At 34.6% G+C, this 22,147-nt stretch overlaps 1 protein-coding gene across 2 annotated transcripts; it reads right to left on the bottom strand.

Annotated features, from left to right (window-relative positions):
- Positions 1-486: 486 nt before the first annotated feature.
- On the bottom strand, positions 487-16,065 carry LOC105347865 (phospholipid-transporting ATPase ABCA3). Of its 2 annotated transcripts, none has more exons than XM_034449715.2 (21): positions 15,748-16,065; positions 13,139-13,518; positions 12,993-13,016; positions 12,328-12,558; positions 11,572-11,822; positions 10,709-10,946; positions 7,888-8,061; positions 7,453-7,634; positions 7,222-7,350; positions 6,922-7,051; positions 6,500-6,654; positions 6,166-6,321; positions 5,765-5,975; positions 5,351-5,600; positions 4,987-5,207; positions 3,832-4,842; positions 3,295-3,525; positions 2,689-3,200; positions 1,836-2,023; positions 1,138-1,308; positions 487-968 (listed from the first exon to the last, which is right to left on the bottom strand). In XM_034449715.2, exons 2-21 carry the CDS (start codon positions 13,431-13,433, stop codon positions 533-535), a joined length of 5,196 nt encoding a protein of 1,731 aa, XP_034305606.2. In that variant the 5' UTR covers positions 13,434-13,518; positions 15,748-16,065; the 3' UTR covers positions 487-532. The 2 variants fall into 2 exon arrangements, with proteins under 2 accessions (XP_034305606.2, XP_034305605.2); XM_034449714.2 differs by having other exon boundaries at positions 15,753-16,065.
- Positions 16,066-22,147: the final 6,082 nt, after the last annotated feature.

The following is a 22,147-nucleotide window of genomic DNA, read 5'->3' as shown; positions in this document are numbered from 1 at the left end:
ACAATTTCTTATTTTTTTTTAATTAAAAAGATAATAAAATAATTTATTATGTATGAGAACATCTTCAAGAGAAAAAATACAATGTAGTAGTGTTTTTATAATAACCTCTTATTTTTAACATAGGATTCAAATTTTTTTTAAAACATTCAAAAACTAAAAAAGGTAAAAAGAAATGAAACGTGAATCACGGATGAAAAGAACTTCATTGATTTAAAAAAGTAAACTATATCAAAGAAATAAAATGCCCCATAAACAATATAACTTAGTACGTAGTTCAAGAATAAAGATGAGGAGAATTTGTTAAAAACATAACACATACTAATTTTGTTCACAATACATGGACAGACCGTCCCAACAACAAATATATACACAAACAATAACAATGTTCTTGAAGGAAAATAAACATTTTAGTTTTAAATAAGTGATTTTTGTCCTGAATTGTGTGTGTGTGTATATATATATATATATATATATATATATATATATATATATATATATATATATATATATGCATGCAATAAAACCAATAACCTTAACAACAAAAGCAACAACAACAACATTTCTTTTTCTCCTCTTGCACGCTTTGTGCTTCCTGGTGTCTGGTAAAGCTCAAGAATACTTGTTCTAGAGTTGTTTGGTGAACTGAGTAGTCTTCAATGTTAAACTGAGATTTCGCGCGCTCCATTTCACCAAATACTCTGCCCAAGGCGACATTGTTGTCTGGAATTTGAAAATGCACGTAGCCCTGGTGGTCGTCAAAGATTATGCTGTCCGGAAACGTGGATTTTATGAAGTTTTTGAGGGGTTCCGATGAAGCTGTGATTCCATCTTTCGATTGCCCAAGTCTCGCTATTAGAGTATATCCATGTCCGAATTTGTTCTTGAGGTGTTGGGCACTTCCCAGGCAAACAAACCTTCCGTTAACCATGATAACGAGTTTTGTACATAGAGCGTCACATTCTTCCATGCTAAAACATTTAAAAAAAATTCCATGATGTACAAATAGCACCATTGTACGTATCAAAATTGAAGTATTGAAATATTATTCTAATATTGTTAAGCAGAAAACAAACCAAGTAGAAAATCTAGACAAAATGCACTTTATTAATCACACAAAAAAGCAGTTATAGACGATACCTATGAGATGTAAGAATAAGCGTCCTTCCACTAGCGCGGACCTGTGAGAGAACATTCCAGAGCTGTCGTCTTGCTGCAGGATCCATTCCAGTGGTTGGCTCGTCAAGAAGTATAAAAGGCGGGTCTCCAATCAAAGCTATGGCTGTGCTTAATTTACGTTTATTACCACCACTTTCAAAAAAATCAAAATCAAACATTATTATTTCATAAAAGTATTGAATGTGTAAGGCATATATAAAATTATTCAAACAAAACATTTTCATTATATTATTAATATTTCGCCAGACTCCGGGAAATAAAGGAAAATCAAAATAAGGGGGTTGTCAAATTAATTATATTATTGCACATGTATTACACTAAAATAAGTTCAAAATGTATTGCATCCTTTAACTCATCAAAGTGTATAATATCTTTTTCTTGCTTAAGTAATGTAATATCACATATTTAAATACAAATATCGCAAGGCAAAAAAAAAAAAATGAAAAAATAAAGAAATACTGCAGTATGTTGTATAAATGTTTTCAATAAACATCTTTTATCCAAAGAAAATGTTGCAATATGTAAATAAATGTAAATGTTATCATAAAATGTGTAATATTAAAGTACATGTTGCAGTAAGTAATGTTAATGTAATTATTAAATGTATTTCATTCAAAGACATTGTAACTTTATGTTATGAATGTAAGGTAAATCTCTACCTGTACGTGCCGCACTGCCTGTCAGCATATTTCCTGAGCATCATGATCTCTAGTAGGTCGTTGACAACCCCCTTGATTTGATTTTCCTTTATTCCCCGGAGTCTGGCGTACATTGTAAGGGTCTCTCTTCCAGTCATCTGGTCAATCAACGCATCAAACTGGGGGCAATATCCTAGATTTTGTTGTACCTGCAAATCAATAAAAATCAATATCGTTAATTTTTGTGCATAATACTGGTACATGTATACCATCTATAGGATGACCAATATTAATATTATCGCACATCTTTTGTAGACTGACGTATGTATGTGCGTATGATTTTTCAAATAAGGGTTCAATGAAGTTCATCATCGTCATTTTCTCAGTTTACTTTCAGCCAATGAACCCATATCACGATTTTGTTCACTTTCATTATTAACGAAAAATGCGTGATGTATGCTGCACTACGCACTTTCTGGAGATACGGTTCTTTAAAAAAATTGTTTGCAGGTAAAATCTAATACCGCCATCAAATTCTTTTTCCTATCACTATATTATTTCTTTCATAATGTGTTCTTAGTTTAATTAGTTAAATGAACGATATTCAGGAGTGAACGAGCTGCTCTAAGTTTAAGGAATTCATCTTCTATCAAAGTCTGTGCCAGTATACTGATTCCGTTATTTTTTTGACAAATTTAAATGAGGATAAATATGCCTGTCAAAGAAGTACAAATTGATATCAATACATAGGAAACAATACATGATTTCTTCTTTAACACTTCATTTATTTTAAATTCGCTATTTAAATTACAATCGCTCTTTCTGGTAGATTTCTCCGCTTCTCAGAAAGGCCGGAAAAGTTGCGATTGCTTACCATTTTTAGATCTGTTTTGACGTCATATCCGTTCAGATATGCATTGCCCCCTGTCACTATTTCGTCTCCTGTTAACATTTTGAATGTCGAAGTTTTCCCTGCTCCGTTTTGACCCAAAAGTCCGAAACACTCTTGCTGCGGAACTCCAACACACACACTTTTCACAGCGGAGTACGAACCATAAGATTTACTGAGGTTGCGTAGAAGCAGAGAATCTGTTTTAAGGAGGCTGTCGATGCTAGTTTTGTTGATGCGACGTCTTTCGTCTTCTACGTCATCATCGTCAGGAATGGCGTCACTTGTTGTTCCGACTTCTGCCGAATTCACGATGGGAGGATCACGATTACAAATCAGATATCGGATTCGACTAATGACGCCAAACTCGACTAGAAACACAAGAGTCATATAGAAAACACCCTGTGCCGCCATGAAAACGAAGTATTTCCCCACTCCTGGGGTCTCCCAAGCGAGGTAGTTAGTGTCGAAAATCAAACAATTCTTTTCACATTTATCTGTTAAATAAACGGAAAAACATTATTGAAGATATCCAGTATACACATAAAAAGTTAAGTTGATGAGAAATCGAAGAATAAATCTTTTTCTTACCTCTACAACATGATGTGATTGGGGGATTTTTAAGAGCACACATGGTCTCGTAGTTCAGTTTTGTACACGTGTCGATGTACTCATAGTTCACGTACATATTCATCAGCGTCTGTCCCAGGCAGTAGTTAGGAAGAAATATAGTGAAGAGCCAATCAATGGTGTCCGATATGTCAGCTGATATGCCAAGGTCTGGGACGCGGAGAGTGAACACAGCCATGATTGTTGCAAGACCTAGAAAACATAACATACAATTTTTTTTCAAAACCTTGACATTTTATTTTGTTGTAGTCCATTCTTATAAAATAGTTCGTACCTTTTTAAATAGCCCTTAACACCGTTGAAGAAAAAAAAGAAAAAAAACCTTTTCTGTCTGTTAGGTCCTTTTTAATTTCGCTACCTCTCAATACAATGCATGGCAAATAGGGCGTAAATAATTGGGTAGATATTTTACTGTTAACGATATATCATTACACGACTTTCCACTTTTAATATGTTTAAGTTTGTGTGTAACTTTCAATCTAATACAAAATGGCGTACCAGTAAGAATGTTGAGTAAACTTCCGGCAACCATTCCGGAAGCAGGCGTTTTGAAGACATAGTAAAAGATGTACACGAAAGGCATGCAGGCCCATCCGTACAGGAAGAACATGGCGTAAACAAGTCCAAGGCGGCTGTCGCCGGTGTATGCCTGAGTCTGGAAGGCTGCGAAACATACCATTATCAACAGGATGGGTACCTGGTAGTTTAACAAGTCCCAGACGAGGTTAGACATCCAGTAGGCGTACGAGCTGACACCGCTCACCTTCTGAAGGTGCTTGGCGCCTGTCACCTTTTCTTTGATCAAAAATATGATGAAGCTCGTTGACAGGAAGGCCAGTCCGAATAGCATACAGAAAGCGATCGTGAATCCCGTGCCTCTTGTGGCGTATCCGATGCCCCGGCTGGATTCGTTCAGCGGTCTTGGGAAAGGGAAATTTGTAGTTTTGATGGAGTGGGTGCTATCGGTGTAATGTTTGAGCATTGCGTTCATTGTGTTGGTTAAACTTATTGCACTGGCATGGAGTGGGTCCCCGTTGAAATATGACGTTATGCTACCAGTAGTGGCGCTACCAATATCAAACAGACCTCCGACGATGTAATTGCGTTTAAAGAATGCTTGTCCAATTTCGGTGGTTTTTTCAATGATAAAGTTGTCAAAGTCGTTTGGAGTTTTATCATATTTAGAAACTTGATATCCTTGACTTTTTATATAATTCGCATAGTCAGCCGCCATTGAAGTGCTTTCGGGAAACGCTGATTTTGAGGAATACATGGCCACACTGTTGGGGAAATCCTTTAGGTTTAATAGCAAAGACGGTTCATCTTCTTGTTTTGGTAGGGTTTTCTCGACTGTCAAGGCAAGAATGGTGAATATAACAGGTACTAGAAGCTGAACAAGCGTCACTGTTCTGTTTCTCCAGGTGTGTATCAGCTTCTTTACAAACATGCTGAAAAACTGTTGTAAGGCCAATGTTGTTCCAGAATTTTTCTTTAAACCAGAATTGAAACCTGCAATTACAACTTCACACTTCAATTTCTTTTATCATTTTGGTTGCGTTTTGATTTGTTATTTCATTTTAAGAATGTTTTTATTCTAGTGTCGTCAGTAGTTATCAATTTGAAAATTAACCATGAAACACACTAAACTTTTACCTATGAATGACTCTCCGTTAGCAATCTTTAGATTTTGAATGACGCCATTTTGGCCTTTTTCAGTGACGCCATTTTGGCCTTTTTCGGCGGACCCGTTGCTGACTCCGTTTGCAATGTTAGTAATGCTGCCATAACCCATGTTATCGTAAGACTTGAGAGACTTCTGATGGTGAGCATGAATTTCCTCTTCTTCTTCCGTTCTTTGGCTACTTTCGCCTACCCTAGATCAAAGGAAAAGAATATTTTGTACAGGACCAGATTGAAATTATCAACAGGCTGCACCTGGTTTTTTCTTAATCAAAACACATTTGTGTAATAAAGGTTACAATCAATTCTCAATTACTATTAGAGACAGAGCACTAACTTCAGAAAAACTTCTTCCATAGTTGTAGCAGACGTTCCAAAACTGCTCAATTTTAGCTCTGTTTTCCTTTTCTCGATTTCATTGAATAACTGTTCAAACTTCTTGGATTCTTCAAACGGCAGAAGATAGGATAACTCGGCGCTGATTTCACTCTCTAGCTCGGCTGCTGGTATGTGTTGCTTGATGACGTTCGTTACAGCTTTGACGTCACAATCTCGATCCTTTACCATTACAAGATGGTACCCGGCTCCTGTAAAATCAAAGTTTATTTAAATTCCAGCTATGAAAACATCACAACATCGCATTTCTAATTTTCCATCATTCATTAGATCATCTGTGCATTTGGATGAATGCATTCATTGAAATGAATACCATAAAAGAATACCATATAACTTCATTAAATGAAAAAAATACCATATAACTTCTTCAGAAATAAAGATGTTCCGCAGCACTTGACAACTCCATCTGCCATTATTGCAATGCGGTCACCAAGAAGATCTGCTTCGTCCATGAAATGAGTAGAAAGAATCATTGTTCGGTCCTCCCTGAATTTCTGCAAAATTTCCCAAGTTTGGCGCCGAGCCGCAGGATCCATACCAGACGTTGGCTCATCCAAGATTACAACCTAATGTAAAACAGACAAAATTAATATGAATCCAAAATACTGTGAAAAGGAAAGCTTTGAAATCTATTTTATTAATATACTTCCAGTACATGTAATTGGAAAAAAAAATGGAAAAAAAATTGAGTACTGTATAATGATATGACAAGAAGTCTAGATTCGATCAACATATTAATCATAGTATTTCTCTTACCTTTGATCCTGCAATTAGTGCTATCCCAACAGACAACTTTCTCTTTTGTCCACCAGATAGTGTCATAGAAAAACTTTTCCTCTTGGCTTCCAGACCTAGAACTCTGATCATTTCATCCACCTCTTTCTGAACATTGTCTTTGGGACAACCTTTCAGCTGTAACAATACATTATTTTCGATTCATGTCAATTGTCAACTCAAACAAAATATGTCTAAAAATGGATACTTTTCCTCAGAATTCTGTATTTGATCGTTTTCTCTTCAAATTTTATTGATCAAGTTCTTCTAATTTTTTTTCCAAAAAAAGAGCGTCTTCACAATGAAGTGTTTGTACCTGTGCAAAAAACTGCAAGTGTTCTTCCACGGTTAACGTGTCAAACAGGATGTTATGCTGAGGACACAGACCCAGGCTCTTCCTCACATTCTGTATGTCCTCAGAAATGTCATATCCATTTACAACGGCTGTACCAGATGTAGGAGGCAGGAACCCTGATAGAGAATCATCACAATCATCATCATCATGATCATCATCAAGATTATCACCATCATCAAGATCATCATCGGTATCATCATCGATATCATCATCAATATCATCATGATCATCAATATCATCATCATCATCATCATCATCAACATGATCATGATGACGATGATCATCATCATCATCATACACGTAGTTATATTTATCAAAAACAAACGTGATGTGTCGTCAATAGTAAAACAAATCTAAGAAATAAGAATTTTTAGGTTAGTTACCTGTTAGCATAGACATGGTTGTAGTTTTTCCAGCGCCATTGTGACCTAAAAGTGCTGTAATTTGACCTTCAAATATATTCAGCGTTGTGTCTGCTACAGCTGTTTTCTTCCTTTTTCCACTTCCAAATTCCTAAAAAAATGTCACATTTTATTAACTCTTTCAAATCTAACTTCATATCTCTGCACTAATGCATCAACTCATTTAGTCATTGTGACATACTAGTAAACGATGAGAGAGAGAGAGAGAGAGAGAGAGAGAGAGAGAGAGAGAGAGAGAGAGAGAGAGAGAGAGAGAGAGACCTTTCGGAGATGATTTATGCTGATGCCTATAGACAGGGCATTCGGATCTCTCTCAAAGTATTTAGGATCCAACTTTCCTGTATCGCTTTTTGCTGATGATTTCCGAGTCGTTCCGCACCAGTAATTTTTCTAGAAAACAAAAGTGCAATTTTTGTGTACAGTTTTTCTTGAAAAATAAAAACTGAAATTTCTATCCCTCAAAGTAATTAAAATTAAAATAATTATTCTCACCGACAATGGGAAATACCATGGTAACGGTACACCATATTCTCCCGGAAATACGCCATCAACATACCACGTGATCACCAAATACACGCCGCTGGAACCGAGCAACATGAGCATGGAGTCCAACAGCGAGAAATTATCGTCCACAGTGGCTGGTTTGGCAAAGTTATTCCACTGTGCACCATAACCTATGACGACAGAATCAAATATAGTTACACTCACACCAAGCATTATTTTCTACACGATCAATCATCTTCAGTTGGCATCAATAATCTATATTCAGGTACTTTCAAAAGGTTTGGTAGGCATACTAGTCTTGTTACCTTAAAGTGTAGTACCACTGTTTAATTAAAGGTAACGCGTAGACTGCACGCGTACGATATTTTTGCTCTTTTGAATTCGTGGTAAAAAGGACCAAGCAAGTAAATCAAATGTTCTTACCAGTTCCTTCGTATAAACCGATGGTGTTTATGCCAAATGCCATTCCCATATTGTTAAGAATGCATATGCCGAGTTTCTCTGATCTGGCCATCGTCTCGTATCTGCTTTGGAGGAAGAAGTATGGCACGTACGTGCAGAAGTACCCAATACCACTGGCAAAGGCGGCCGAGTTAGCTAATGAGAGAAAGGGGAAAATGTGCTACATGTATTATAGGTACTACATGTATTGCAGGTATTTAAAGAATTACTGTGAAAAATACCCGATGTTATCATAAAATTTTTATGGTATGTGCATGCAGTTTTTTAATTACATGTAACTTAAAAATAGATTACAAAATAATGCAATTAAAACAAGTGAAAAGCTGTCAATGTGACAGCAAACCGGGTTTCCTTTCACCCCTGCGAATGTGTTCGGAATGTTTTCTTTATCGTTGCTAAGTACGTAATAATCCAGAGGTGCTGGAATGAAAGTTCACGAGACTTCACCGAGATGTGTTCAATTCATGTGAAATTTCGAGCGGAAGAACAAGTGTTCGGATAAAATTCTCAAAATACGTAAGTACTGGTCGTTTTTCATATTATATCCTACTTTGATTTATATTAAAACGTGGAAAGCTTTTAAGATGTATGTCTTATTCCACCATCTAACAGTAACATGTATTTATATTAAACGATAATATTCAGAACAGAGTTATCGTTCGTGTTCAAACACGTGTAGAGTGATTGGAAATATAAACATTGGATTGCTTAATAAAATCATAGCCATGATTGATGCTTGTATGGTGCAATACCATGTTTAAAAAAAATAATGGGTGTCTGTTTTGCATAAAAACTTAGTATATCGAGCCATTTTCAAAGAACATTCTGCATAAAATAGTATAGTCTATTTCACTATTGATGTTATTACTAGCTAGGTCAGGCGCGGATCGAAAATTAATCCTCAGAAGGGATCTCTTTTAAGCATGTTAGTTGTTTTTTTGTGTTGTCACATTTATTTGTAGACCACATTTTATTCACCAATTAATGAAGATAAAGTTTAAAATCAATAAACCTCTAGATTTTATAATTGACTAAAAGAACCTAGATTCTGTGAAAAAGACTATAAACACGAGGCACGATTGTTACTGCGAAACTGAAAGGGTCAAATAAAACCACGTGGTCTAAAATTTGAATGACATTGGGTGCGTTCAGTGTATTTCCAGTGGTACCAATACCAGTTTGCCAATGGTAAGAATTCGTGCCATTGGTGCCATTGGACCCATATATACTCTGAACGAGTTTTAGGGTACAGATAGTAGGAAATTTACCAATGTTAACAATGGTACCTTTCGTGTACCATTGGTAACACTGGCTGATTATTTAGCGGAAAATGTCAAACCAAGATGCAATATTTTTGCCTTGTTGATCATTTTGCACCAAAAGATAATAATTTTTGTACAATAAGGAATTTTTTCTTACAGTCTTTCTTCTCCCATAAAACGTGTGTATATCTTTGGAAAAACATGGCTAGAGCGAGTCATAACTATGCAATTACTTTAATACCATAATATAGACACCGATGATTTTGATACTGTTTGTCCAGGGACACATTTGAAAGTCAATGCTATGGTTAATACTAACAACAATCTAATTGGCCCCACCCCTAATGTTGAAAAGGAATTATTGGTGTTTTGTGGAAACTACGTTTGAGAACTTTCGATGCATGGCTGAACGGTTTTAGAACATCTTCAAAAGGAAGTTTTTTATAGAGTATTTTCTCCTCCTTAAAAAATATTAAGGCCAAATAGATAGCCTTCATCATAATTAAGCAAATAATTGGATAAAACTTTCAATTTCAAAATGTTTTGGTGCTTTATATGGCAGTCATATTCCAACCAATGTCCCCCAAACACCTGCAACATGCCTACATATACGGACGGAATTTTTTTCAGTTGTATTTTTGGAATGTTACAATGCTTAAAGGAATTGTTCAGCTACAACAAGATTTAAGGTGGAAAAGCTGTGAAATTAATCTGTTGCCTTCAGTGCATACAAAATATCCGCCATTTTTGTGACGTCATAAAAAGTTACCATCGCTAACAGAGCTCTAGATCGTCTGCAGAAATGTCTACCTATGGTAAGTTTTATCGGCAAACATTGGTACCGTTGGTATACCAATGGTAAAAGAAATTGCCAATGGTAACTTTTGTATGCCAACGGCAGTACTCTGAACGCACCCAATAACATTCGCAGGGGTGCTTTATGTGAACTGTATCTATAATCCATGTCAACCCTGAATTGATAAACACTACCTACTGTATCCAGTGAAATGGAGTACCCTATATGCAATATTTTGCAAAAAAATGACTACATTCAAAAGCTGGTATTTTTTCATAAATTATCAGAAATCAAAATCCCATCTGATATAATTATGTACAATTGATATGCAAAAGAACACCTTCCTATTTTGAAAACTGTAGGAGGAGTTATCCGTACAATGAGGGTGCCCTTTAGCAGCCGCCCGCCCGCCCGCAATTTTCACCATTTTAATAACCGGATTTTTTCGTTGGAAACCCGGTTAATGATGTGATATCACGTGACAAGTGTCAGGAAATAAAAAATCCCCAAATATAATGAATTCATACAAATCAAGTGTAGTTTATGAAGTACATGTCACGCAAAATTCAAGTTTAAAACTTTTCAAAATTGCATGAATGCATGCTATTTTTTATGATCATTTTAAAATGTGTTAGTATATAAAAAAAATCCAAGAGGAATACGCTTGACTTTGTCACATCATGATAAAGTTCGAAATTATATAATACATGTAATCCGAAATTACCTTTGTTGAAGAACGTGCTGACCATGAAACAGAAACAGATGATAGAGATGGAGTAACAGATCAGGAAGACAAAGAAGAGCGAGGGGTCTGTCTTGGCCAGGACTTTGCCCTTGTCGGAGACCTCAATGGAGAATAAGATGCAGTAGACGGCGGATGAGATGACCAGATAGATGGAGCTCTTCACCAGCCACGACGCCCAGTAAATGGACGAGTTCAGTCCCATCAGCTTCATGGATTCCTGTTTCAACGAACAAGTTGGAGGAGGGATTAATGTTTGGTTTCATGTCAGCAAACTTTTTTTTCGGCATTCAATTACAGCTCTCTCTCTCTCTCTCTCTCTCTCTCTCTCTCTCTCTCTCTCTCTCTCTCTCTCTCAATTTGCTCTTCTTTTGCTTTGGTATTGTTTTTTTTTTCATGTCTTTGTTTTAAATAAAAATAAAGAGTGTTTTTTTCCTGATGACTGTATCATGTTCTAATATTATGCTCGTGTTTTGTTGAAAAGTTGTAGAGAAACAAGACTGAATATCTTTTGTTGCAATACAATTCGCATGGAATAATGCAGTTTTGTTTATTTGTTGCGAAACTAAAGTTCGAATAAGACAAAGCAAAATGTACATCTGTATTTACGTTTCCTATACGTATCAATCGTAATTGCATCTATATTTTTGTGTGTATTATAAATTTTGTTTTGTAAACAAATTCTTACAAATCATTTCCTCTTTCAAATTGGGCTTTAATGACACGGAAAACTACTTTGAAACGTACAATTACACGCAAATTAAACAAAATCATTGTTTAAAAGCGTACATAAAATTTGATGTTAAATCGAACCAACCAGCTTTAGATTTAATGTTGCCCTATACCTTCAGCTTTTTCTCCTTTTCGTACACGATAGCTTTGGTGGTTTGGAGGGCGGACAGTATAAAACCCAGGATGAGAAAGAAGGGCAGGTACATTTGTAGAATAGTGGTCAGATTATCCTTGGTGTAGGGGGGATAAGGCATCTTCTTCAGGAAAAGGTCAAAAAGGTCCACGGCGGCCGAAGAGTTGAAATGTTTTATGACCGCTAGGTCCACAGCGTATTGGAAGGCCAAAAATCCGGTTCCTTCATAGTCTGCAAAAAAAAAAAGGAAATTGAAATACGTTTGAGCTATCGTCATCATCTTCACATTGTCCAAGCTAATTGTTACTTTGACACAAATGAAAGGAATAAAACATTAGAAGCTATGCATAGCATTGTGGAGATGCTGGGCTTTACGTACATGTATTTGTATACGTAATTTGTAAACGTAATATATTTCATCACGACACTGATTAACAAACTAATTGAGTAGAAATAAAACCCTATAATATTTTCAGCATCTACCAAAACTTACGTATACTTATATATGACATTGTTTTTAGTGAAATCCTTTAAAAACCAGCAATAAAATCAAATATAACTGAATTCAATAAATTAATTTTAAAATGCCTAAATATATTATGATCTTTATAAATAATAAAATATAACTTAAATAGACAGTCAGCAATTCACATTTTAAAACTATTCGTATTTTATCAAAGCAAGCATGTCACATTTATATTCACAAGAGGAAATTAAAAATGACGCATTGAATTACCTGGGTTACCTCCCGTTGAATCATTGTTCCGGGGCCCAGTCAGTTGGAAGAAAGGGTAGACATTCTTGGTCAGCCACCTGTCGTTGAAATCTTTCCGAGCCACGCGAAGTGTGTATTCCACATCCTTAGGTAAACTGGGAGTTGCTTTCATAAAGGAAATTGCCGCTCGAACTTTTTTGTAGTTCTTTTGATGATAATCCAAGAGGGCTTCCTCGTCATCAAATCCGTACACTGTGTGTCGATAAAAGAAACAATTTAACGAATATTAATTTAGCTCTATCCAATTATGACGGCTGCAAATTGTAGATTTTTACCAAGGCTAAATGCTGAGGCAAATGTCAATTTTTATTTTTGGTGTAATATTGTTTCACTTAGTTTTTGATTTTTTGATTTTTCTTAACATCATATTACAATTTCTATCTAATCACGAAGACCTCAAGTTGTAGATTTTTTCCCCGAGGCTAAAAGCCGAGGCAAATATCAATTTTTTTGGGTCTATTATTGTTTCACTTAGTTTTTTTTTAAATTATTTTTATTCCTAACATCATATTACAATTTCTTTTATAATGAAAACGGGTTTTGCTTATTTTGACCTCAATATATTGTTCTTTATCAATGTTATAATATGAAAATAAATTTTATTATCATATTAGAGCCATATTTACCATGCCACTGGCTTCCATTGGGCTCTGCAAAAAAGTTTTAAAAGAATTATTTTGTGTCAAACCGAAACAAAATTTCAACAGAACAATTCAAGTAAAAATTAAAAAAAAGGAACATGAATGATGAAAAAAAAAATCCTATGTAATACCTAAACCTGGTAAAAAATTGCGGAAAGTGTTCATCATTGTCTGAATATCAGTCGTGTTTGGCGAGTAAAGGATTTCGATTTGGGATCCCCTAAGCATTACGTCATTTGGTTTGAACGGCGGCCATATTGTTGACTGTGAGATCGTTTCGTTCTTCGCTATTAGACGTATGCAGACAAGGATCACAGCGAACACTATGGGCATAACGATTTCAAACACCGTCACGCAAGCTTTTCTCTTCTGCAGGAGCCAGTTTTTCCATAGCAGCAAAATGAACTGCCTACCAACACCCGCCATTGTTTTGAGAAGAACTGTCGTCAGCCGTCAGTCGTCACCTCTGTGTGCGATAATTCTATTGTGTTTTGCTTCTGTATTCTGTTTGCTGTTGAACAAGAAGAACAATATAGGATGGTGATCGATATGCCACGTTGTAAATTTTTGAAGGAAAAAAAAACTGGGTGGCTGAAATACATAATATACCATCCAATAAATTTAATATTTACAACATGACAGATGTCAAAAAAAAATTCACCAGTACCCAAATAAAACCAGAACTAGTATCAGTATCAGTATCAGTATCAGTATCAGTTCGAATCAATAATGACAAGAAAAAACCCAAACAGGAAGCAGCATTTCTTACATCTCAGACTAATAAAACCATACAGTTGATAATAATTCTGTTCGTTATCATCTTTGATTAAAAAAAAACTGTTTCTCAAACACAGATCATCGGTTATTTCATATTGGATATAGGGATGGGCTGTGATGATGAAATTAAAGTAATTTGCTACATAATTGAAGTAAGAAGAAAACTACGGAGAATTATCCATAAAACATGGGATTTTTATGTATTGTACAACTGTATTTCAAAAGCAGAACAATTTCCTTTCCGATCTATTTCATATAAAGTAGTCATTTTGTATATTTTATTTCATAAAATGAAATATATCCAAAAAGGACAATATAAGACTATACATGTATGTGAAAATATATTTTTCACAATTTATAGATTCATTATCTTTTTACATCATTTTTTTTTAATAAGATCATAACTTTTTTCGAAATATGATAAGACAGATATCCATAAATTTCTAGCCATTTATATCTCGTATTTTTCTAAATTTTCTGAGTTTGCTAAAAGGAAAATCGATTCTGACTTAAAATTACAGAACAATCAGGAAGCACTACAGTTGACAGTGAGTTTAAATAACGTGAGATTTATTGCCGTCACTTTGGGTCAAACGAATGATTCTAAAATACAGCTGACACCCCCCCCTCCCCCCCACACACCACCACTTTTTTTCAATGAAGGACTTGTCCTCCACTATTATGGGAACATTTAAAAAAAATGTTATGAAGTTATCAAATATCATAATGTATGACATTAAGTGAGAAAATACTCATATTGAAATCAACATTCCTAGGAGTAAAACGGATATTTATAGAAGATGAAATTCTGTGATTATAGCAAAGACTAGAAACGATATGTGCCCCGTTTTGTTGTTGTTGTTGTTGAATAAATATATTCAGGTTAGAGAAAGTTTCAGAAGATTATCTTTTAACAGTCGTTATATTTTTAAAATCCCAAAATGTATATAAAGCTGTAAACAAATCCAAACCTCTCTCATACACGAGAGCTAGAGAAATATTGTTACCATCTTTGAAAGAAATTGGCCTTGATAGTTCCAAATTTGCCTTACATAGTTTACGCAGTGGTGGTGCCACTGCTGCGACTATAAGCCTTTATATTAACCGCAGTTTTCTTACTTTTTGTCCTATAATAATAAAAATATGTGTTTGCTGAAAAAAAATGGTCGTTGGGTCACGAACAAAGCCAAAACCGGATATATATATGAAGGATAGCCTCGAACAAAAACTACTTGTTTCAATGAATCTTGGCTTGTAAAATTTTTGTATTATATTAACACTATAAACTCCTTTGTACATGCGATTTGTAACGAACGCACCAATCCTGAAAAAAAATCTGTTTTGTTTTTCAAATTAGTCAAGAAAATATTTATTTTCGGTGGAGTGAAACAAGGGAGAAAATAATGATATACAATTGCTGAAGTAGAAAAGGTGTTTTGTGAGATTTCAGATAAACTGAACATTCAAAACTTTTCTGCTTTACAAAACAGTTCGGCTACCGGATTCATGAATGTCTGAACAAGTGGTACTTACTCTTACTAGGTCGGGGGTAGGGGTGGGTGGTGGTCCAGATTCTATCATCGATTAAATTGACAACGTGGATTAAATAAGTCTGAATTTTACATGAATAGGAGGGAGGGGGCCGCTCCAGTGCTAGTTTTGCTGGCCAGCGCTTCACCTTTTTGGAATGGATCACAGACCGATATCTTATCAGAGCGATATATATATACAAGTAATGGCTTCCATTGACATTTCTATACAAATCCTGAAAGTCAGGCAGAACAAAGCAGACCCAACATCTGTTTAGTAAGAACTATGGAATGATAATCATATCCTTACATATTTACAATAACATTAAAGTCCCTACCCCGGCCTAGATTTTGCACCACTCCCCACCCCCACCCTCCCACCCCCGCGCGCACAACATTCGACATACAAAAAAGTATAATGAATCATCAATTACCTTACCTAAAAGTCTTCTTTCCTAATGAGTTTGACTTGGTTCATCAGTCATTTCTTGAAATTCACCTGTGCACCTGAAATTTTCACGTGTGTATCAACGCGGTTTGTGGAACATTGTTTTATTACCCCTTTATCTCTGGATCACGTGAATATTTACAACTCCAGAGTCAACAAAGAAACGCCATTGCATGGGGGGTATATGAGGGTAGTTGTATAAACAGTCCTTTATCTTTGGTTTCACAACCAGATTTCACGTGCATGGGTTGTACAACACATGCATCGGCAGACAGTAAATCAGAAGTCTTGTGACAACTTAAAAATCACTGTCCTCTCCTTTATACATTTCACCGTATACTGTATATTGATTTTAGGACCACACCTTACATTTTATAACATCTACCAGTTATATATATCGATTTAAGGTTGTTCGTGGGGTGTTCTATGACGGCAAACCATTCATAATTTTCAGAAATCATATTTCTCTTCTTTATTTTTCATTAGCAACAGCTGACAAAGTACTATTATACTATAGTATCCGCTAGTAATTAGTAAGGGAAATTTTGACAGTGCTGTTCATGTACAAAATACACGCATAAAAAAAACTCTACATGTACATGTACATTGTAAAACACCTAGGAAGATATTCAACAATGAGCTCACAAAATTCACATTATTATACCTTCCTTACACCCATATTTTATCTTGTTAAAAACATATCATATCACAGCCTATTGTGCCTTAAGGAAAAATCACGTGAAAAGAGCTGAATATAATGAATTACACGTGAAACTTCATGTGAAATTTATGTGACTCACAAATGCTAGCTGTGGGTCTGTAGCTCCCCGTCTGAAAAAAAATTCGGATGGACGACCTGGGGGCAACAGTGCCTCCCATAGAAAAAAAATGCAATTTACGGCGCACAAAAAAAATGCGCTAATTTTGGACTGATTAACATTATTGCAGTTGTTTTTTTTATACTATTGGAGGCACTGTAGCTCCCAGGTCGTCTATCCGATTTTTTTTTAGACCGGGAGCTACAGACCTGCAGCTATACACAAATGCCTGAGTATGCAATTAAAACAAAATGTTCTTCTGATCATCTTCCATAACATCGGATCATCTGATTAACCAACCCTAATCTGGCACAGCGTGATTTTTTAGGACAACAACGACGATAAAAAAAGTTCAGGCTCAGTGCCATCTATAGAGTGCACATGTACCCGGACATATCATGTGCACATGTTTTTTGTAATCATGGGAACCATGAAGGATTTTTCCTTCAGAAATATTAACAAAAAACTTTTTTCTTCCTTTTGATCTAAAGACAAATTATGTTTTTTAGGGTTTTCTGTACGGTACCTCTTTATACTCTGTAGCAAGATATTTAGGCAGATTATTTTTTTAAAGCATTCATTAAAACCTAATGGTTATCATATGTTTATTCATTGAGGATGAAAAAAACCAACCCAGTTTCTCCTTTAAAAGCCCCCTGTAGCTTGTCAGGTTTCAATACATGGTTAAAAATAAAAAGTCTTTGGGGATTGCGATAAGAAGGTACCCGGAAGATAACGTGGAAAAATTGTGCGAGGTATTCCGAGTACTGAACTTCCGAATCAAAATCCCTTCATAAATCTCCGTAACAAATCTGTTTTCGTGCATATGATTTTCCGAGTGAAAAATGATAATGTGTCAATGGACATATCCTGAATGCTTTTCCCCCTTTCATCAATTTCATATTTTACAGGAACGTCAGTTTTTATTAAAAATGAGACTGTATTATAATATATAATGAACTGATATGTATAATGTCCTGATGAACTTTCTTTTTCAAGTTGTAGATGATTAAATAGATGGTTTGTTATAATTTTTACATTTTATTTGATTAAGCTTAAAAATCATTTAGTTAAAAGTTTGGAATATTTTATTACCCGTTTTTAAATCTGAATGGTAAAATAGCCTGATATTTTGTAAAATGGCCCGATGACCTGATGAACATTCTTTTCAAATTGTACATAATTAAAAAGAATGATATTTAAATATTTATACAAAGTATTTGATTAATTTTAATATGTCTCAATCTAATTAAACTTAGATCTTTGATCCGCTACTATTACTTTGTGTAGCGATCTAATAGGAGCGGATCAAAGATCTAATTTTAATTGGATTGAATATGTCTTTAATGATTTAAAATAATACAATGATTTAATTATGACTTTAGAATATTCCTTACCCCATTTTGAAAGTTAAACGTTATAATGTCCTGTGTACCGGTAGTAGTTCAAGTTCAAGTTCTTTATTAACTTTAAGCTATACAGCTCATCAGTACAATAAATATAAACAATATACACGTACAGGTAGGTTAACAGGAGAATGTGGCAGAAGTGTACATACTATGATATCAACATCTAATTTGCATTAAGTAAATCTTTTCTTAATTTCAAACCAAAGTGAATAAATTTACCCAGATTACATAGTTCCTTTACATTTTCAACATTAAAAAGTTGCAGAAGTTTACACATTGTAGGTTTTTTCCAGTAATAAGGCTTATGTATTTTTTGCGATAGCCTTCGTATATGGGACATATTAAAATAAAATGAAATTCATCTTCAATAGAATTTGAACATAAAAAACAATTTCTATTGTGTCTTTCAATATTATAAAATCGACCTGTTTCTATCGACAATTGATGTGAAGACAACCTGAATCTGGAAATACACTTTTGATATTTGTTTGGAATAGGTTTCCTTAAATAAAATTGTAAATTATGGGTTGCAATTAGGTATTTGAAAAAAGAGCATTTACTAGAAATATCTAGTTGAGAAAAAATATACTGTGTAGCTTGGTCAAAAATACGTTGCTTAACAACAATGAGATCTGCAGCTGTTATTTTTTGTTTTTCCCACAATTCAAACATACCCAGATTGCATAAAAAATCTTTAACATGATACAACCAGTTTTTTGCATTATGCTTTTCGACACAGTCATATAGTGTATAATAGCAATGTTGAATAATACAATTATTATGGTACAGTATTTTTTTCCAGAACTTAACTATGTTGAACATTCTTTGGTACATCAGAGGACAGCGTCCTAATTCAGAATAAACTGCTACGTTACAAGTTGACCTTTTAACTCCCAATATATGTTTACAAAAATCAAGATGAAGTTTCTCAATATTAGGTGCTTTGAGTGAACCCCATACCTCAGAAGCATAGTTAATGACACTGCCAACAAAGCAATCAAACAATGATAGCAAAGTATTATGGTTAAAAAACATGTTTCTAATATTTTTTTTCAATACAAATAATGCCTTCCTGCCTTGCTCAGCAAGTTGTTTCTCAGCTTTAGAAAATTTATTATTGTAGTAAAAAATAATGCCAAGATAAGCAAACTGATCTACAATGTCAAGTGGTTTACCATAAATATACCATTTTTCGTTTTCTTTTACCCTTCCACCTTTTCTAAAAACAACAATCTTTGACTTATCAACATTAATGTGTAATTTCCATGTGCTACAATAATATGTTAATTCATCCAAAAGTGATTGAAGACCAGCAATTGTTTCTGAAAAAATCACCATGTCATCAGCATACATAAGAAGGAAAAGATTCAGTGATGAAATTTCAAATGGTACACATTCAGAATTTAAAAAATTGATTTCAAAATCATTTACATACAGATTAAATAAAATGGGTGAAAGTACTTCACCTTGCATTAAACCAAGATTGCTGTTAAAGAAATCACTCAAGTGTCCATCAGAAGTCACACATGCTTTAACATTTTTATACAACCCTTTTATAACACGTAGAAGTTTTCCTTGGATACCAATTTTTGACAATTTCATCCAAAGTTTAGACCTATCAACAGAGTCAAATGCTTTTTTGAAATCAATAAAGGCACAGTAAAGTTTTTTATTATTACTAGCCAACGATGAAGTAATTAAAGTATGTAGAGCAAAGATTGCATCACTTGTACCACATTTAGATTTAAAACCAAATTGTGCATCAGTAATGACATCATTTTCATCTGACCATGTTATAAGTCTGTTGTTCAATACAGAAGTAAAAAGTTTACACATGTTGCTAACAAGGCTGATTCCTCTATAATTATTAGGATCAGATTTATCTCCCTTTTTAAAAATAGGCACAATAATAGAAGAAGACCATGATTCAGGAAAGAAACCCGTTTGTAGTATACAATTAAAAAGTCTATGTAGGATAGGCAACAAATATTCTTCAAATTCAATGAAATATTCATTAAGTAAACAGTCGTCACCATGTGATTTACCTTTTTTTAATTTCTTAATAGCTACTTTAATTTCTTCAACATCAATATCCTTATCTAGTTCTTCAAAAATACAATCTTCAGCATCATTGGAGATATCATTATCAATAGTAACATTGCTTTGTGAAGTTAATTTAAAATGGTCAAAAAACTCACTTAGTTGCACATTAGATTTAAAATTAGATTTTCGTTTAAATTTTGCAAAAAATTGCTTAGGATTATTTTTCTTAAGAATTTCTAGTCTTTGACCTTCATGCAATAAATACTGTCTTTTGCATTTAGCTTCACAAAGCTTATATGTGCGCTTTTTGCATATCAATACTTGATGATTAACAACACTTTTACAAGAATTGAATTTACGTAATGCAACAATATACTCTTTATACAGTGATTTTAATTTACAATCGAACCATGGTTTATCACTTGTAGATAAATATAATTCATGTACATTATCTTGCTTTGTTTGATTTCTTCTAGTGCTACAATCACTGGTGTCAAATTTCTTGATTTCAAAAAATGGATCTACAATTTCATGAAAAACTTCATTAAATTTGTTAATACAAGAATCCATGTCAGTTTGAGATGAGATATCTTCAATATTAATACAATCATTCAATCTGTGTTGATTTTGGATAATAGATTCTGTGCACGGTCCGAGGTGTTCCACTTTCCATGAGGAACGTTTACGTTGAGAGTATTCATGCGAGTCAGCCAGCTTATGGCATGGGTTGATGTTCATACTAATGTGCAGTTCTATGTGTAGTGGTGCATGGTCAGAAAAAGCATTGAAATTACAGACAATAAACTTATGAAAACAATCAAACATATGAACAGGTGATAGTAAATAATCAATTGTACTGAGTCCACGTGACCCATTGAAAGAAAAATCATTTGCGTGACCGCCTTCATGTCTTCCATTCACAATACGAAGACCTGTGGTCTTACATAATAACAATAGTTTTGTACCATATTCATTACGCCCAGTGTCAGGGTTCATTCTTACAGGTAACTTGCTGTCAGCTGTATATGTAGGCAGACTATCTAAGATATCATTATGTAATGAATCATTTTCAATAAAATCTGGTAATGATTGCGTTCTACTATTAAAGTCTCCAAAAACAAAAACATCACCTTGATTCAAATAATTACACAAAAAATTTTCTAATTCACTAAAGATATCACAATTTAGATTTTTTAAAAATACAGAATTCGCAGGGGGTAAATATGTAAATGCGCAATACACATCGCATTTATATACACAAAGAGATTTGTCAATTTTGAACCAAATAATCATATCGTATAAAGAATCAATAACAGACACATATTTATCATATATATCTTTTATCAGAATAATAGTTCCTCCTCCCTGGACGGATCTAGAATCTCTATGGAATATGTGTGTTTTATAGCCTTCCACATCAACGGAGAAGTCTTTACGAATCCAACATTCCGATAGACATATAATGTCGTATGTACACAGATAGTGCTTTAATTGACCCCACTTGTTTTCAGAACCACCGTTAATGTTCCAACCAATAATTTTGAGGGTATTTTCATTCTCCGGACCTCCTCACCTCGACTGGGATCCCTTTCGGTTTGGTAATGGTGTTGTTCCCTGGTCCTGTCTGTAGAGTCGCCCATCAATGAAAAGCTTATCTTTAACAAAAACCGTTTTCCTGTTGTTGGCCTTCGCTTGCTTCAGCACTGGAAGAAGTTGTTTTCTTCTGTCTTGGATTTCCCTTGGGAATTGCTCGGAAATGGAGAGATCTGTGTTTTTCAACTTAAATGCACTCTTACGCACAAGCTCCCGCTGAGGAAATCTGGTGAATTTCACAACAATCGGGCGAATCTTTCCACTCTCTCTTTTGCCGATCCTGTGGGCTCTCTCGATACTGACGTCTTCCATCATTTCCAATTCAGATGAACAGATATCCTGAATAATTCGGACACAATCCTCAGTTTCTTTGTTTTGAGCCTCCTTGATGTTGTAAAACAGCAGGTTATCTCTCATCGATCTGCATTGTAAGTCCAGAATTTCTTCTTTCATTTGTGCGTTTAGCTTAATGGACTCCTCAAGTTCTAATTTTAACCTGCTCGTAACACAGCTGTTTCCCTCG

This window comes from Magallana gigas, chromosome 4 (assembly GCF_963853765.1).
Source record: "Magallana gigas chromosome 4, xbMagGiga1.1, whole genome shotgun sequence".
In the NCBI taxonomy this organism is placed as follows: domain Eukaryota; kingdom Metazoa; phylum Mollusca; class Bivalvia; order Ostreida; family Ostreidae; genus Magallana; species Magallana gigas.
Note: the sequence above shows the minus strand (reverse complement) of the source record. Positions and strands in the feature narration are given on the sequence as shown.

Bases quoted from the DNA above. Each gene is read 5' to 3' on its own strand.
- LOC105347865 (XM_034449715.2), bottom strand. From the start codon at position 13,433: ATGGCGGGTGTTGGTAGGCAGTTCATTTTGCTGCTATGGAAAAACTGG. The intron at 10,947-11,571 runs GTATAGGGCAAC...TCGTTGAAACAG, and splicing joins AAAAGGAGAAAAAGCTGAAG to GAATCCATGAAGCTGATGGG. The intron at 969-1,137 runs GTATCGTCTATA...TAAATGTTTTAG, and splicing joins CTTATTCTTACATCTCATAG to CATGGAAGAATGTGACGCTC.